Source organism: Rhinoderma darwinii, chromosome 13 (assembly GCF_050947455.1).
Source record: "Rhinoderma darwinii isolate aRhiDar2 chromosome 13, aRhiDar2.hap1, whole genome shotgun sequence".
NCBI classification, from domain to species: Eukaryota; Metazoa; Chordata; class Amphibia; order Anura; family Rhinodermatidae; genus Rhinoderma; species Rhinoderma darwinii.
Genome location: NC_134699.1, coordinates 64,151,142 through 64,167,869, shown reverse-complemented (window position 1 = coordinate 64,167,869; position 16,728 = coordinate 64,151,142). Strand labels below are relative to the sequence as shown.

Here is a 16,728-nt window from a genome sequence, read left to right as displayed (position 1 = left end):
ACATTATTTTCCTGGCTAAATAGAGTACACAGTAAAGAAGCAGATACTTTGCTTCACTTGTACTGATTAGTAAAAGGTCTGTTGTTTTTTGTCCGGTGCTGCAATACCAGGCACAGACTATGGAAAAGTAGGCCCTGCCCTCTCATCTCATCCAACCCCTCTATGCTACATTATGTCTCCCTGCAGCCCCTGCTTGTTCAGTGTCTGTACCAAGCATTATTTGCTTTTGCATTGAGGAAAATGAAAGGATAGATTCATATGGTATAGATCCGTACTACTGCGCTCATAGCCACACGTAGGGGCCCGATAGCCAAATGTGGCTCTTGGGTCCCTGATTTTAGGACACTGTCTAATAGAATGATGTAGAAATAACACACGACTAAGACATGATTTAAAGGGGTTGTACAGGATTGGAAAGACATGGTCACTTTCTTCTAAAATTAGCGGCACACCTGTCCATTGGTTTTGTTTGGTATTACAGCTCAGCTCCATTAAAATCTGGGGACCAAAAATTGAATTGCAATAATATATTTATGTGAAACACAGTAACTTACTAATATACTTTAATTTAAAATTCTGTACTAAATGGTGCAGTTCAAACCTTGTGAATTGTTCCTGGAAGTGCTGGAGCTTTTCTAATAATGATGACGCTCCGACACAGCTCCATGTGACTGAGCTCTTGGAGTCATGTTCACGAACAGCACATGAAGCAAGGGGCTGTCACATTTCCTATTGCTTGAGTCCCGAGCAGAGCATCAGCTAGCGCTCTGCCCGGGGACTCCAGCCCTGCTCTCGATGTCCATATTTGGTCAATTCAGGGGTTTCCTATCGCTGGAGTTCCCGAGCAGAGCATCAGCTGATGCTCTGCTTGGGAACTCCAGCGATGGGAAACCCCTGAAGTCACTGACCATATATTGACAGTGATGTCGGGATCAGGGCTGGAGTCCCAGGCACAGAATCAGCTGACTCTTTGCTTGGGGACTCCAGTACTGCTGCCAACGTTACTGTCCATATATGGTCAGTGACTTCAGGGGGTTCCTATCACTGGAGTTCCCAAGCAGAGCATCAGCTGATGCTCTGCTCCGGAACTCCCACGATAGGAAACCCCTGAATTAACCAAATATGGACGTCGGGAGCAGGGCTGGAGTCCCCGGGCAGAGCACTAGCTGATGAGTTGCTCAGGACTCAAGCAATAAGCAATGTGACAGCCCCTTGCGGTCATGTTCACAAACATAACATGAAGCAAGAGCTCAGTCATGTGTGGCCGTGTCGGAGCGTCATCGTTATTAGAAAATCTCCAGCACTTCCAGGAACAATTCACAAGGTTTGAACTGCACCATTTAGTACAGAATTTTAAATTAAAATATATTAGTAAGTTACTTCGTTTCACATATATTATTGCAATGCAATTTTTGGTCCCCGGATAACCCCGTTAAAGTAAATGGAGCTGAGCTGCAGTACCAAACACATCCTGTGGACAGGTGTGGAACCGTTTTTGGAAGAAAACAGCCATGTTTTTCTAATTCTGGACAACCCCTTTAGCGCAATACTAGTAAGAATTAACTGAGTTACTCAACATTATATATACTTCTAACCTGTTCAAATCCGCTAAGAAGTTGAGCTATGCTTTAGGTTCTTCGGGCAGCGAGAAGACCCTACTAATAGGAGTCCATACAAAATCCAGGAAAGGGCACACAACTTCTGATCATTAGACACAATGTATTCATATTTGGTTACAGTCATTGAAATGCGTAGAGGGCAGCCATCTTTTCTGAACACGGACCTCAAGAGAAGTCTCTCCGTTATTTACGACCTAAAAGCGGCCTGCACGTTAAGCAATACCATTCGCTTTGGCATACGTGTAGCCCTGATATTACGCCTCACTCATCTGCTCTGTGGCCGACTCATGGTCTAACTCTGCTGTACGGCTTCTTTTTAATAATCAATATCTATTTTACTGCTTCATCCACCTTTTTAGACGCATTGGATTTTGCTCAGGCACCTTCCCCATCATAGAAGGGCATAACTCTCCATACCTGTCCCTCCTCACGTCTAACAAAACTCACCTAATATTATATGGCCTGTAAAGTAGAACTATATATACACATTTATTATCATCGTACCTGCCATCGCTCATTCTAAGGGTATGTTCACACGGCTTATTTTATGTAAACCCCCCGAAAAACGGCTGAAAATACGGAAGCTGAACGCCTCCAGAGATCTGCCCATTGATTTCAATGGGAAAAACGGCATTTCGTTCCCACGAGGCGTTTTTATACGCGTCCGTTTGAAAAAACAGCGCATAAAAAAACACGCCCCGTAAAAAGAAGTGCATGTCACTTCTTGAGCCGTTTTTGGAGCGTTTTTTTTTATTGTCAATAGAAAAACCGCTCCAAAAACGGCCTTTAAAAAACGCTTGTGGTTTCAAAAACAGCTGAAAATCAGAGGATGTTTTCCCTTGAAAACAGCTCCGTGTTTTACAGCCGTTTTACGCTTTGCGTGTGAACATACCCTTAGAGACAACCCGTCACTAAGACAGACGTCCTTAAATTTGACACCCTAATGGTATACGGATGTGTGCAATTGGCTACAATAAATCCCGCCCTCATAGAAGGCGGGGCATGGAGAGCACTTCCCGGTTGTGTAGTTACATGATACCTCCTAGCCAGTTAGCCACTCTGAAAAGCATTATATATGACAAATGCTCCATAAATCGTCAAACAGGAGTATCAGATCTCTTTATAGCTGCTGACTGGCTGAGAGTAATCATGTGACTCTTTTTAGTCCCGCTATTAGTCAGTTTAGTGAGTGTGTATCTACTAGTATAATTCTATTAGGGATCATAAACCTCTTACATCTCCCCAAACTTAAATTCAATGGTGACTGCAGCTCATCCCGAGCATGCTCCCAGGAAGCTGAGATATGAGGAGTTGTTTGCGAAGGTCCTCACACTTGTAGCCGTCCCTATTCTGCCTGTTGACATGAAGAATAGACTTTGGTCTCTTCATGTCCGAGGAAGCACAGAGACTGCTAAAGCAACTCTATCGTTTTAAGGACCCTGCAAACAGCTCCTCATATCTCATCTTCCTGGACAGCTACTTATATAACAGAGGGTAGTGGGCTAATGGGTTTAATTCCAAAAACATCTGTATATTCAGGCTTTAAATCAATTTAGACAAAACAGAATTCTGAGTTCTCTCCAGTTTTGGGTGCTCCTCCGACCTCCGGTCTTCCTGCGCCTGGGTACCCTTTATATCAGATCAGCCTTCGATATCTTTGACACCGGGACCAGACGGTGTATAACATGGTATACATACAATGTTCTGTGGACAGGATGCATAGCACATAGAAAAAGGGGTGGAGCATGACACTAGTAGAGAAGCACTGGGACTGGCTACCTGTGTCCGATCAGCCTTGGAAACCATCAATAAGCAGGAGGGCAGGGACAGACATACCACATGTGAACCTGTGCAGTTGCAGTGGGTAAAGGAGCCCACTACCACCTTAAAAACAGCATCTACTGTCTATTAGATTGCACATGGTGGATCGTCCGAGATAATGCGATCTAAGCTATTCGAGAGGGAGGGTCCCATTTATAGTTCTTGCAAAGCTACCCTCGGCTGTTGGTTCTGCCCCTACCCCCCCCCCCCCCACCTGCAGGGACATATACAAAGCAGCCAATATTTTGGGCCAGTATTAAATATCAGTTCCCTAAATGCACAACATCGTCTTATTTGTTACAATTTAATATATCTGTAGTGTCCAGTATTAAAGGAGACTTCCATTTAGTTGTCCCTGTTGTGTTCCTGCCTCCAATTGATATGTTTAGTACAATTTTCTGTTCCCTTAGGTCAAGGAGGAAGAGAAGTAGTCACGCAGTTATAAGTATTGATCTGGCCCCAAAAAATGCATTAACATCATTGAGATAGTCTTAGGCTTTGTTGACATCACCATCAGGGGCTCCATTCGGAGCCTCCGCCGCAGATTCCGTCAGATTCGGGAGAAATAATGCCGCATGCAGCGCTATTTTTCCCTTTAAAGCAATAGACCCCATTTTGAGTCGATCGGGTCCGTCAGGGGCGGTGGTATCTTCATACAACTGAACCTGCAGAGCATTGTGGCTGCCGTTATAAAGTGTGAACAGGAAAGGAAGGAGTCAGAGCGAAGGGTGAATTAACTATAATGCCTCATGCACACGACAGTGTGCGCCGGCCGAGTCCCTTCAGTGATCCATGGAAAGATAGGACATGTCCTATCTTTCCACGGATCGGAGAATTTGGTCAGTTTTCATTGACCCGATTCACCCACTAAAGTGAATGGGTCCGTGAAGACTATCGGGTGCTACTCCGATGCTGTTAAAAACGGTCCAGGTGGCGCATTGGTCATGTGCAACTGGCATAAGTCTATACCCTGCGACTCTAATGTGTCCGACCTCATCGATCAAAAATCTCGACCGATCGATTACCCAATGCGATCCTGGATGACGATGAGCTAATTATGGCAATCACTGACATAGTCGTCAATGTTATAACGGGATCATTCACATACGTTCGCAAAACTTGCAGCTTACAATCCTAATAATAATCGGACCACAGGTCAGGTGTTCACAGATTCATAGCACTAGCTTGTAAGCCCCGCCGTGCACAATTATCTTTTCAGGCTAAATTCTGCAGGTCACATGATAATTGTTTAACCCAAAAACGGCAACCAATAGAAAGAATACGTTTACACATAGTATAATCAATTGGAGGGTACAAGCTAGTTACCTTCTCGGTCTAGGATTGGTCTTCTTATTGTTATTTATCCAATTACATAAACTAACATTTATGTCACCTTCTCATTGCCTTAATTTTGTTTACTAACACGCACCATGCTGCAACTTTAACCTTTGTAGAATCCATTTTCCTGGATTACAGCAACACTAGGCCGTTTCTAATGAATACAGCCGTTAAAACCAGGACAACAAGAGTTAAGGCCCTTAAGCGGCCAGTGCAGCGAGCGCAGATCAACGAGACATCGTTGATCGGCGCTCGTTTGCTCCTGTCACACGGAGCTATGGATGGGGACGAGCGGTCGTTACTCCGATCCCTCGTCCCCATACATTATTATCATGTCGGCAGCGCGTCTCCCAGTTTACACACCAAGTTGTGCTGCCAACAACAATATTTCACTTTTTTAAAACGATACGACCAGCAGATGATTGAGCATTTGCTCGTTCATGTGCTGATCGTTCCCCTGTTTGCACAGGGCAATTATCGGCAACGAGCGTTATATGAACGTTTGTCCGATAATCGCCCAGTGTAAAACACCATTTAGCGTCCCTATCCGATTGTATTCAAATTGACTTTACTATATTTTACTCACCTTGTCCTGACCTTGAGTTGCGTCATACTTCATTTACAATCAGAGCTGCAGTCACATTTCTTTTTGGCACAACCCCAGGTTGCAGACTAGTGTCAGTATTAAGCAGCAAAGTGGAGAAATGTCATCTTATGCAGCCTGAATCTAACCAGAAACCAGCAGAATTATGAATGCAGCTCTGGAAGTCATTAGAATACACAGCTCAATGTCAGTTTATCATAAATACAAGCAAAGTGTTATATGTAGATTTATACTGTGAGATATGGAGCTATTTTTTAGATTTACCTGTTAGTGTTTTTATTTTCTTCCTGTAATTCATCTTTTTCTTTATATTATTTATACATTTATTACCCAAATAAAACCTGCTACTTGCTAGATCAACCATTGCCCAAAATTTGCGAAAAATAGTTTTGAACATAAAAAGAACCCTGTATATGTGCCATGTCCGTATTTATGCGTTGTCTGGAAATGTGCATGTCACGTGACCTTGTATCATGTGCTCCACTAAAGTCATATCTGTGTTTGTGAGTGTTGACCGTCTGTGGCCCTGTTTGTCGCTGACCTAAACATGACATCATCCGCACTCAACCTCTCCATTACCTGCAGAGCGAATGGCTTTCTTGCAGATTTTTATAACCTCCTCACCACCTTACGCGTTTCGCACTTCATTACCACTTTTTACTCTCTTGTTGGGTTCTTCCATGTACAAATATTTTTGCTCTTGTCTTCCGTTTCTATTTTTTTTTGTTCCGGTGTTCTTTTACCTCCGCCATCCCCCCTTCATCGAGTACAGCGGAGATGAGATTTCGCCCCAGTGGTTGGATACCTGTTACAACTACCCTTCCCCTGAAGACGACAGACCCCACTCGTACCCAAGCTCACAGCACCCTACCCTCCATCCTCACCCTCCAAAAGCTCCACCATCTGCCAGGCCTGATGCCACCTCTACATTTCGGTGGTCTGGGTACAGCCAAACTTTGCCTCCTTCCCCTCCAAAGCTTGACATAAACTCAAACCCGAAACCATGCTTTTTACACCTCACTAAGCAAAGCTCCCTCACTGAACCTCACGCTTCTGAGCCTAATGTTTCACCCCTCTACATTAAAACCCCACTCGTCCTAACCAAACCCGACCCATCTGGTACCCCTAACCTTCCCACTATGTCAGCCTCGCCTCCGTGGCTCAGCTGTTCCTGCGCTCGAGACAAGGGAACCAAGCTGACTAGGTAATTAAATACAGTTTGATATGTCATTGTAAAATCGGCTGCTCCATGGGAAAGGATGTTGCATTAAAAAGGCTTGCTAAAAAAAAAATTGTAAAAAATTGCCAGGTAATCATCCAAACAGCCTAGATGAATTCAGCAGTTTTTCGATGGCTTCATTTTAAAGCTTCACCAAATCCCCTCAAGGGCTTGTAAAGCTTAAAATATCCACCAAGTATGAAGGAAATAAATTCGAGTGCATTTATTTGCTAAGGAGACAGTGACTTTGCTGCATGAGTCAGACCCATAAAGATAATTTCCAACCTCTTATTCTGAAATATAAAAAAAGGAAACAAACCACTGATGAGCAATGTAGCAACACGAACCTGTGGTGAAAAGTGGTGGAGTCTTCAATCTGTGAATGGATTCCATTACAGTACCTTTTAAAGGACCCTATAGGTTGAGGTTACTTGTAAGAAGACTATGATATTCCATTGAAGGCCTGTGAGGCTTTCACCCAGTCTTCAAAAATGTCAGCTTTAGGTAACATATTCTTACCTCAAGTAGACGAATTGGCCAAAATGATGTAACCGCTTTCGTAGGAGTCCTTCGGTCTGAGTGTCTAATGTAGAGTGGCCTAGATATCCGACTAATGTCTAAGGCCTCGTTCACATTTGCGTCTCTTTCCGTTCTGCTCCGTCAGAGAAGCAGAGCAACGTAAATACCAGAAACGCCGGTTCCGTTGCATGACTGACGGCGCCCGACGGAACCTATTGCCGTTGTGACAGCTATGTGTAGAAGCATTGACTGGAAAACGGAAAATAGGCAAGTGTGGCAGTCATGGCCAACCAAATTCGAGTCGAGGGGACGTCGGGGTGTCCATCATTTCCAGTATTTTTGGCCAGATCTGTGACGGAGGCCTCTAACGGAGCCTCCTACGCAGATGTGAATGAGGCTTAAGGACGTACGGTCAAGTTTGGTGAAGTTATACAAATAAACTACATGAGTAAGAATTCCTTATTTACCTTTACTAACAGGAGCATCTCAATTTATACATAAATAGTTCAGAATCCCTTCTTCAGAAGACTAAAGACTTTCCTTATGACAGTCCGGAGTCCATTAATAGGTGGCAACCCGTAGTCTGTCAATGAGATATTTGAATTCCCTTATAGCCCTACATCTCTCCTGTTAAGTCGTTCCTACTAAAATCCTAGTACTAGGTCAAAAAAGGTTTTAGAGACCTATTCTTGGAACTTGGTCAGGTGTTCCACAGAAGATGGCCGAAAAGCGGGGTCACTTTTAGGGTAGGGATGGCAAAATTATTTCAACCTGTCCAAAGGATCTTGGCATGGGAAGAGGCAAATCAATCGATGCATCATACCAAATTAGAGAGTGCTTTACCCACCTTAATGTCAAGTTACTTTGAGGTGTGAATGGGGGTAGGAGATACTTGGGAGAAGATGTTTTTTCAGGGGTTCCTCTATGGTAATAACGCTGGGAACCACTGAGCTCTCTAGAGCCTTGACTATATAGAAAAAGGAAAAGTTGGGTTCTTAAGTGTTGGTCCAAGAGAAAAAAAATCCCTATCCAACTTCTAAAGAGTCATGTAGTGGGTGCCATGGCTACCCTAGTTTAGATAACGGCCTCTGTACTATGCCCTATCAAAGCTGATGGACACGCTCTCTGGAACAAAATGGTCAAATGCAAATGAAAGACTACGAAAAAAAAAAGGAAAGGAGTTTTAGATTATAACATTCAATGGCAGAAAGAAGGACTTGTTAGAGCTCCGTAGTGGAGATTTAGACTTTACAAAACTTCGTAGATACTTTCTTTAAATATATTGTGTGTCTAAGTTGCATTGATCTACCAGAAAAATCCATTCTGATTAGAAATAATGTGAAATGTAAAGCATTTTTAGGTCCTTTTAGAATTAGTCTTCCTTATATTTTATAGAAAGAGTTTTTGTAGAGTAAGAAGTTGTTTTTTTTAAATCACTTGACCATGTATACTTTGTCCAAAATAAGGTAACTTAGTCTAATTCTTGAGTATCTCTTTTTACAAAGTTTGCAATTTATTTTTTTGCAGTACATTGAAAGGGAAGGAGCTTTCTCCTGTATCTGGGCCAAAGGGAAGTCCTAGCACTGGTCATATGGTGTCTGCAGGCGGAATGGGGCTGAACCAGCTATCGACAGAGCAAAGTCCTCATTCTCTTAGGAAAGGTACATTTCAGATTCAACTTGGTAGGTAGCAGCGGACGATGGCGTAAGATGGTCCTCTCCATGCTGAACTATATAGACCCAATACTATCATGCCATTGTTAATGGACAATGTTGACCATCTATAACATCCTTTTTTTTTTTGTGTCCATAGTGTCTAAGAAACTAGCACCTGTTCCACCCAAAATCACGTACACTCAGACAGGGGCAGTGTCAGATCAGTCAACGGGTCAACCTTCTCCCGTCAGTCTTTCCCCAACCCCTCCCAGCACCCCTTCACCCTATGGACTGAACTACCAAGGTTCTCTCGCTTTGACGCCGAGCCTGGCATCTCCTCCTCCATTGACCAGCACTTTAACAAAATCCCGTCCTACTCCTAAACCAAGACAGAGACCCTCACTTCCCCCTCCACAGCCTCCCACAAGTCAGTCTGCTTCCAGCCCGCAATCTTCAGAGAACAGTATCTTAGATGGCCTGTCTCCTGGAGATAGTATGTCTACAGGTAAGTAGTCCTCGTTAGCGTGTGTCTCCCGGTATATACATATATATTTTAAATAAATCACAAAATGAAATCATTGTCTTATATTTAAAGGGAGAAAATAAAATGCCAACTTTTTAAAATCATTTTAGAAAAATAAAAAATGCCCATTCTTTTCACTGTCCATTTCCCACCAACAAGTAGAACTAAGCGTTTTTTGTTTTCTTTTTATGTTGTGTTCCCTCTGTCTCCCCTCGTTCTCCCTTCCCGTTTCCTCGCAGCCGTTTGACGTGAGTGGCGCTGTGTTGGATATGTGTGAGGGGGAATCTCCTGGTAAGCTGGAGCTCCAACCGTTTCACACCCACCTTGACCATATGCTACCTGTAGTCTTGAGCAACCAAAATGTAACTATTGAATAAATCACCTTTGTCATTAAGTCCCCTCTAGCACATGCAGTTAATCATAAGTTCGTATTTTTTTATCCGCCTCAAATATAATAGAAAGCTCCAATTTGTTCTATAATTTCACAGTTTAAATTTACATATAATGTTATATAGCTTTGCAGTACTTACTTTATATTTTTAAGTTACATCCGCTCTTTTACTCCAGTCACATCCAAAGCTAAATTCAAAACCTTCTGGTTTCCTGGTACCAGAGAGTTGTGGGCACTCAGATGACTTTACAGCTAAGCAATTCACTCCATCTGACTGCAGAGTACAAATAAACTGTAGTCTGTTTCCAAGGGCAACCATCAGAATCCTGAAAGCACATCTGAATACGACTTGACTATAGGACATAACATAATATCGGTAAAAAAAACACAACGATCCACTGAAGCAAAACAACCACATACATAAATTGGCAAAGAGACCCCTGGCTTTGTAGAAGGTACAGTATCTAGTTATAGTCACTCTTGAAGCCTCACAGGTAGTTAATAGGTCGGCTGTGCTTGTGTTAGAGGGAATTCTTCATCTATAAAAATCTTTGACCGTCCCCTCTAATAGGATTTGGTTGCCCATGACTGCTACACTTGCCTATTTTCAGTCTCCGGTCAATGCTTCTACACATAGCTGTCACAAAGAGAGTCCCGATGTCTTTTCTTTTTTTTTTTTTTTTGAGATTTCTTGAAAATGGACATGCAAAATGCTGATCATCGCTGTCAATTTACGGTCATACATGGCACCGCTTTACACTGTGGCATGTTCATTTTCGAGAGAGCTTCTCAAAGATGACCCTTTATGACAGGTGCTCAGTTCAATTTCCTAGGGGATATGCACATTTGTGGGAAGTTGAGATGGACCCCTGACGGCTATATGTACAACCTCAGCACTAACTCTCCCACTGGCAGCAGCCTTCGCATGTGTCTGCAAACCAAAAACTGCATGGCTTAGTCTCTCAACGCTTGACAAAGAAGTCCACCAATACAAGGACCCGAATATGGTGATCTGTAACGTTCTACCTTTTGTTTCCAGATTGTTTGGTCGTTTCGTTGCTTGAAGGCTTTGTCTAGTTAGCAGATTCAGTTTTTCCTGTGTTGGTGAGACAGATGTCTGGGTCTTTTTGATGTTTGTGTTAGTTGTAATATGAATTTTAATTATTTGGTGGTGGTGGTATTAACACATATTTAAATTCTCATTCGTGAATGTAGGAGGTCTTCAGTGACGTTATGGGAATACATCCTTGGTATCTTTAGAAACAAAATCTGACCTTACGCAAAAAAAAATGCAATTATTTTTTTTAATTCTATATTTTCTTAAACACCCTGCTTAAATAAGCAGGCTAATTTCTTAGTTCCCATGCCATTTACCTGTTCATTTATGTGCCGTTTGGAGGCACTTGTGCACAGTGCTATCAGCTGGACCAGATTGTCACAGACAGCCCGGTCATGTTCTCGAGAAACTGAATTAATATAGATTATATACACACTACTGTGCAAACATTTTAGACAGTTGTGGAAAAATGCTGCAAAGTAAGAAGGTTTTTTAAAAAAAATGGACGTGTTAATAGGTTGTTGCTTTTTTTTTTAGCAATTCACAAAATACTAAGTGAATGAACAGGAGAGAAATCTAAATCAAATCAATATTTGGTGTGACCACCCTTTGCCTTCAAAACTGCATCAATAATTCTTGGTACACTTGGATTAGAGTGAGGAGTAGGAATAAATAATACCAAACAGGTCATATTGATCATCATTTTCATATGTAGCTTGAGCCACAGTCATTACCTGTAACAGAAACAGCTGTGTAGGAGGCTTTAAACTGGGTGAGTAACAGCCAAACTCTGCTACAAAGGTGAGGTTGTGAAAGACCATTTCATGTCACTGGTCCACTACGGCAAGACTGAGCACAGCAACAAGTCACAAGGTAGTTCTACTGCAATAGCAAGGTCTCTCAAAGGCAAAGATCTCAAAGCAGACTGGGGTTTCCAGATGGGTTTCACTAGCTCGTTTGAAGAAAAAAAAACGTCCAATGTTGAAGACCATAGACGCAGTAGTCGGCCAAGGAAACTTAGTGCAGCAGATCAAAGACACATCATGCTTACTTCCCTTCGAAATCGTAAGATGTCCAGCAGTGCCATCAGCTCAGAATTGGCATAAGCCAGTGGGACCCAGGTACACCCATCTACTAGGCAATCGAAGTGAACAATAAATTGTGTATCCAGCACTCAGTATAAAATATTTTGGCTTTATTCGGTCATTTTAAAACAGAAAGATTAAAATAAAAATCCCGGGACCACGCTTACGTGTTTCAGACCACTCAGGTCCTTAGTCATAGCTATGACTAAGGACCGGAGTGCTCTGAAATGTGTAAGCATTGTCCCGGGATTTTTATTTTAATCTTTCTGTTTTAAAATGACCGAATAAAGCCAAAATATTTTATACTGAGTCCTGGATACACCATTTATTGTTCACTTAAATTGCCTTGTATACCTGCTGTCGACTCAGGATTATCTTGGGAGTATCTCCAAGCACCTTCAACATTTGGACGTGGAATGAATCAACTACACAAATTAACGCAGGAGAAACGCGGTGAGCGAACTTGAAGTAATATTTTTTTCTATTTTTACACCCATCTACTGTTCGGAGAAATTGTCTTAATGACAGAATTGCGGCCAATAAGCTAAATCTTCAACGTGGAAACAAGGCCAAGCGACTCAACTACGCACGAAAACGTAGTAACTGGGGTGCAGAGAAATGGCAGCAGGTGCTCTGGACTGAAGTAAAAATGTGAAATATTTTGCTATAACAGAAGGCAGTTTGTTCGCTGGAGAGCGGTACAATAATGAGCGTCTGCAGACAACAGTGAAGCATGGTGGAGGCTCCTTGCAAGTTTGGGGCTGCGTTTCAGCAAATGGAGTTGGGATTTGGTCAGGATTAATGGTGTCCTCAATGCTGAGAAACAATCAGATAATTTTCCATCATGCAATACCATCAGGGAGGCGTCTGATTGACTCCAAACTTATTTTACAGCAGGACAACGACCCTAAACATACAGCCAATGTCAATAAGAGCTATCTTCAGTGTAAAGAACAACAAGGAGCCCCGGAATTGATGATATGGCCCATACCGAGCCCTGATCTCAACATCATCGAGTCTGTCTGGGATTATGTGAAGAGGGAGAAGAATTTGAGGACGCGACATCCACAGAAGATCTGTGCTTAGTTCCCTGTCGAGTTCCTTCAAAAACTGCGTGCAAGGGTACCTAGAAGAATTGATGCTGTTTATAGGCAAAGGGTGGTCACATCAAATATTGATTTGATTTTGATTTCTCTTCTGTTCATTCACTTTGCACTTTAATTCATAAAAAAACTATTAACACTTCCATTTTTGAAAGCATACGTTGCAGGTAGGGAACAGGTAGGTTGGGATGAATTTAAAAAGATAGGGGGAGTGCAGGTTTATTGTAACATTGGTGGGCAAATCCTGCGCCTTTTCAGTGATGTTGGTTGGGAGCAGGGACAAACTTGCATTCTTGTATTATAGATTAACTTTGGCAATTGCACTCTAATTTTGTTCGGCTTTGCTCAGTGATATTGACATTTCGGCTCTATTCACATGTGCTGTTTTTGCAGCAGTTTCTTGATTAAAAATAAAAAGTTTCAAAATTTTTACCAAAAACATTCATAAATTGTCGCTGAAAACGTGGCTAACATAGGAAAACATGTCAAATTATTATTTCATTTTGAATACTTCCCACCATGTGGAAGAAAAAGAAAAAAATACAGCAAAAAAACATAAAAAATAATAAGTAATTTACTTAAAGAAAAAAAATGAATTCGCGACACATTCCCTTTTTAAAAGCAGCACGTGTAAATACGGCCTTGGACAAGTAAATCAAGCATGGGGAAATTGTGTTTTTAGGAAGGAGAAACCTTTTAAAGTTTGGAACATAGGAATACACAGATTCCAAAAAGGACAGGATACAATGTTGGTGGCTGCCATTTGTTGGAGATTATTTTTTTTATAGGATTTAGAGCATTGGGTCTTTAATGAGGTTCATGCAATGCTGTATCCATTGTAACCACATTAAACAAAAAAAAATCCATCCATCTAAAATAAAAAGCTGAAATTCAGCAGCTAGGTAAAAAAAATATCCTAAAAATGTATACTAATATATAACATCCCCCCATTGCTTTCCAGATATCATCCATTTTGACATTCCATCTATTCTCATTGAAATCGATACTGCCTTGAAACGTGATGCCATGAAAGAGGAACAGCAGAGGCACTCCGCCAAAGGCAGAACGGAATCGGATGAGGAATCGGAGAGCACGGCCCTTTGACATTAGGTTCAATTTGTGCCCGCCGCGATCAACAGCCAAACTTGTGCCAATCTGTAAATGATCCCCAGTCTGCAGTTAACAGGGGGTGCCTTTGTTGAAGGATATTGTTTCTGTTTTTGTAGGCTTTGCCACAATAGGACTTCAATTATAAATTTTCCCACCCCCAAAAAAAAATTTGGGGAAAAAATAAACTAAAGAAAAATGGCCATTTATTTTAAATTTCCCTTTTAAAATACTAGAACATATGAGATTTCTGGGTCTTCTCAGCAGGGGTGAAAATCCAGTCATTTTTTATTTTCTTTATAAAATTGTGGGTGATCCCAGACACTTTAGAAGTAATCACTTCTTCTAAGGTTCCTGGTTGAGTAAAAATATTTTCCTTTTAAATGCTGCAGTGTAAAGGCCAGTTCACACAGAGTTTATGGACGTGGAAACCGCGCCAAAAAACGGCCAAAAAATGCCTGCTATTGATTTCAATGGGAGACGGGGGCGTTTTTTCCCGCGAGCGGGAAAAAGAGATATGCCCCATCTTCGGGTGTTTACGTCTCTGACCTCCCATTGACATCAATGGGAGGCAGAGAAAGCGTATTTCGTTTCAATAATTTGTATTAGTTTTTGCAAGAAAATAGAACGAGAAAGCGTATTTCAATGGCCGCGGGTGAAAAACGCGGCAAACTGCGTGCAGGCAGATCAAAATCTACCTCAAAATTCCAGACGGAATTTTGAGGCAGAATTTTCTGCCTGCAAAATACTCCGTGTGAACCTATCCCAAGGCTGTGATTCTTCATTGCCTTGACTAAGTACTACTTAGGCCGGATTCACACGAGCGTGTTCAGTCTGGGATATACGGTCTGTATGTCGGCAGCATTTCCCGGACCGAACACAGTGCAGGGAGCCGGTCTCTTATCGTTATCTGAGATGCTAGAAGTCCCTGCCTCTCCGCGGAACTACTGTCCCGTACTGAAATCATGTTTCCAGTACGGGACCGTTTTCCTGCAGCGAGGCAGGGACTCCTAGCGTCATAGATAACGATAAGAGACCGGCTCCCTGCACTGTGTTCGGTCCGGGAAATGCTGCCGACATACAGACCGTATATCCCGGACTGAACACGCTCGTGTGAATCCGGCCTTAGAGAGTGTTTTCCTTTTTGTAGTTGACCACATGTTTCTGGTTCTGAAAGTTTTTTTTTGTTGCATTGTTTGACTTAAGGTTTCCAAAAAAACAAAAACTTCTGTAACAATATCTCTAAAGAAGATTCAAATTGAAATTTAGAAATGAATTATTCTGGCACCTATTATATCGGTTTTCCCTTTTCCTTACAGAAAACATCTAATTATTTCAACCCTGCATAATTAAAAATACATTAAAACTATAAGCCAAATTGAGAACTTCAGTCTCTAGATTATTAGATTTCAAAATGCTCAGTTGCCGATATGGAAAGTTTAAAAGTAAGTTTATTTTCACATTATGAAATATAGTTTTATAAGGGATTTCCTAGATTTTGTTCATTTAGGTGTGTGTGTGTGTGTGTGTGTGTGTGTGTGTGTGTCTAATTTTTCTATGTATGAAATTCACTAAGTCTAGAGAATGTTTAAAAGTGAATTGACATTTTTTTTCCTCATTAGGAAAATAAAAATCCCCCCAAAAAATCAGGGATTTATTTTATTTGAATTGGCTTTTAAAAAAAAGTGTAAAATGTACTGCTTTTTTTTTTTTTTTTTTTTAATCGCACAGAAAATACATCCGCTGAAATATATTGCTTAATTAATTTACAAACTCAAAAGTAGTGCCAAATTGTTTATTAGAAATTCCTCTAATTTTCAGAAGAAAATCTGAAAAGAATCCGTCCTTACAATGTATTTGTTTTATTTATTTTCACGGCCAGATTACTTTAATTTAAACTTTTTTATTAAATATATAAATTAGTCGGTAAAAAAAAATAAAAATATTTTACAATGACATTACCATTTCAAAACGGATCACCCTTTGAAGCGCATTTATATTATATGGAAAAATGTGTGTGTGTGTGTGTGTGTGTGTGTGTATATATATATATATATATATATATACACACACACACATACAGTGAAGGAAATAAGTATTTGATCCCTTGCTGATTTTGTAAGTTTGCCCACTGTCAAAGACATGAACAGTCTAGAATTTTTAGGCTAGGTTAATTTTACCAGTGAGAGATAGATTATATAAAAAAAAACAAAAAAAACACATTGTCAAAATTATATATATTTATTTGCATTGTGCACAGAGAAATAAGTATTTGATCTCTTTGGCAAACAAGACTTAATACTTGGTGGCAAAACCCTTGTTGGCAAGCACAGCAGTCAGACGTTTTTTGTAGTTGATGATGAGGTTTGCACACATGTTAGATGGAATTTTGGCCGACTCCTCTTTGCAGATCATCTGTAAATCATTAAGATTTCGAGGCTGTCGCTTGGCAACTCGGATCTTCAGCTCCCTCCATAAGTTTTCGATGGGATTAAGGTCTGGAGACTGGCTAGGCCACTCCATGTGCTTCTTTTTGAGCCACTCCTTTGTTGCCTTGGCTGTATGTTTCGGGTCATTGTCATGCTGGAAGACCCAGCCACGAGCCATTTTTAATGTCCTGGTGGAGGGAAGGAGGTTGTCACTCTCCCATTGATGCGGTGAAGTAGTCCTGTGCCCTTAGCAGAGAA

General features: G+C 41.3%; 1 protein-coding gene and 1 long non-coding RNA gene across 7 annotated transcripts in view; both read left to right on the top strand.

Annotated features, from left to right (window-relative positions):
* ARHGAP44 (Rho GTPase activating protein 44) overlaps window positions 1–14,894 on the top strand; it is a 105,276-nt gene extending 90,382 nt beyond the window's left edge. For 3 of the 6 annotated variants that reach the window (XM_075846456.1, XM_075846455.1, XM_075846454.1), the window contains 4 exons: window positions 6,155–6,586; window positions 8,648–8,781; window positions 8,933–9,280; window positions 13,896–14,894. In XM_075846456.1, coding sequence (XP_075702571.1) covers window positions 6,155–6,586; window positions 8,648–8,781; window positions 8,933–9,280; window positions 13,896–14,038 — 1,057 coding nt within the window. In that variant the 3' untranslated portion in view covers window positions 14,039–14,894. Of the gene's footprint in view, window positions 1–6,154; window positions 6,587–8,647; window positions 8,782–8,932; window positions 9,281–9,537; window positions 9,590–13,895 lie in introns of all 6 variants that reach the window. The other 3 variants (XM_075846459.1, XM_075846458.1, XM_075846457.1) reach the window with 2 other exon arrangements.
* Window positions 14,895–15,105: 211 nt separating this feature from the next.
* The window catches only part of LOC142666775 (uncharacterized), a 43,921-nt gene continuing 42,298 nt past the window's right edge, over window positions 15,106–16,728 (top strand). Inside the window, exon 1 of the long non-coding RNA XR_012851730.1 lies at window positions 15,106–15,486. This is a non-coding gene — a long non-coding RNA (uncharacterized LOC142666775). The remainder of the gene's footprint in view (window positions 15,487–16,728) is intronic.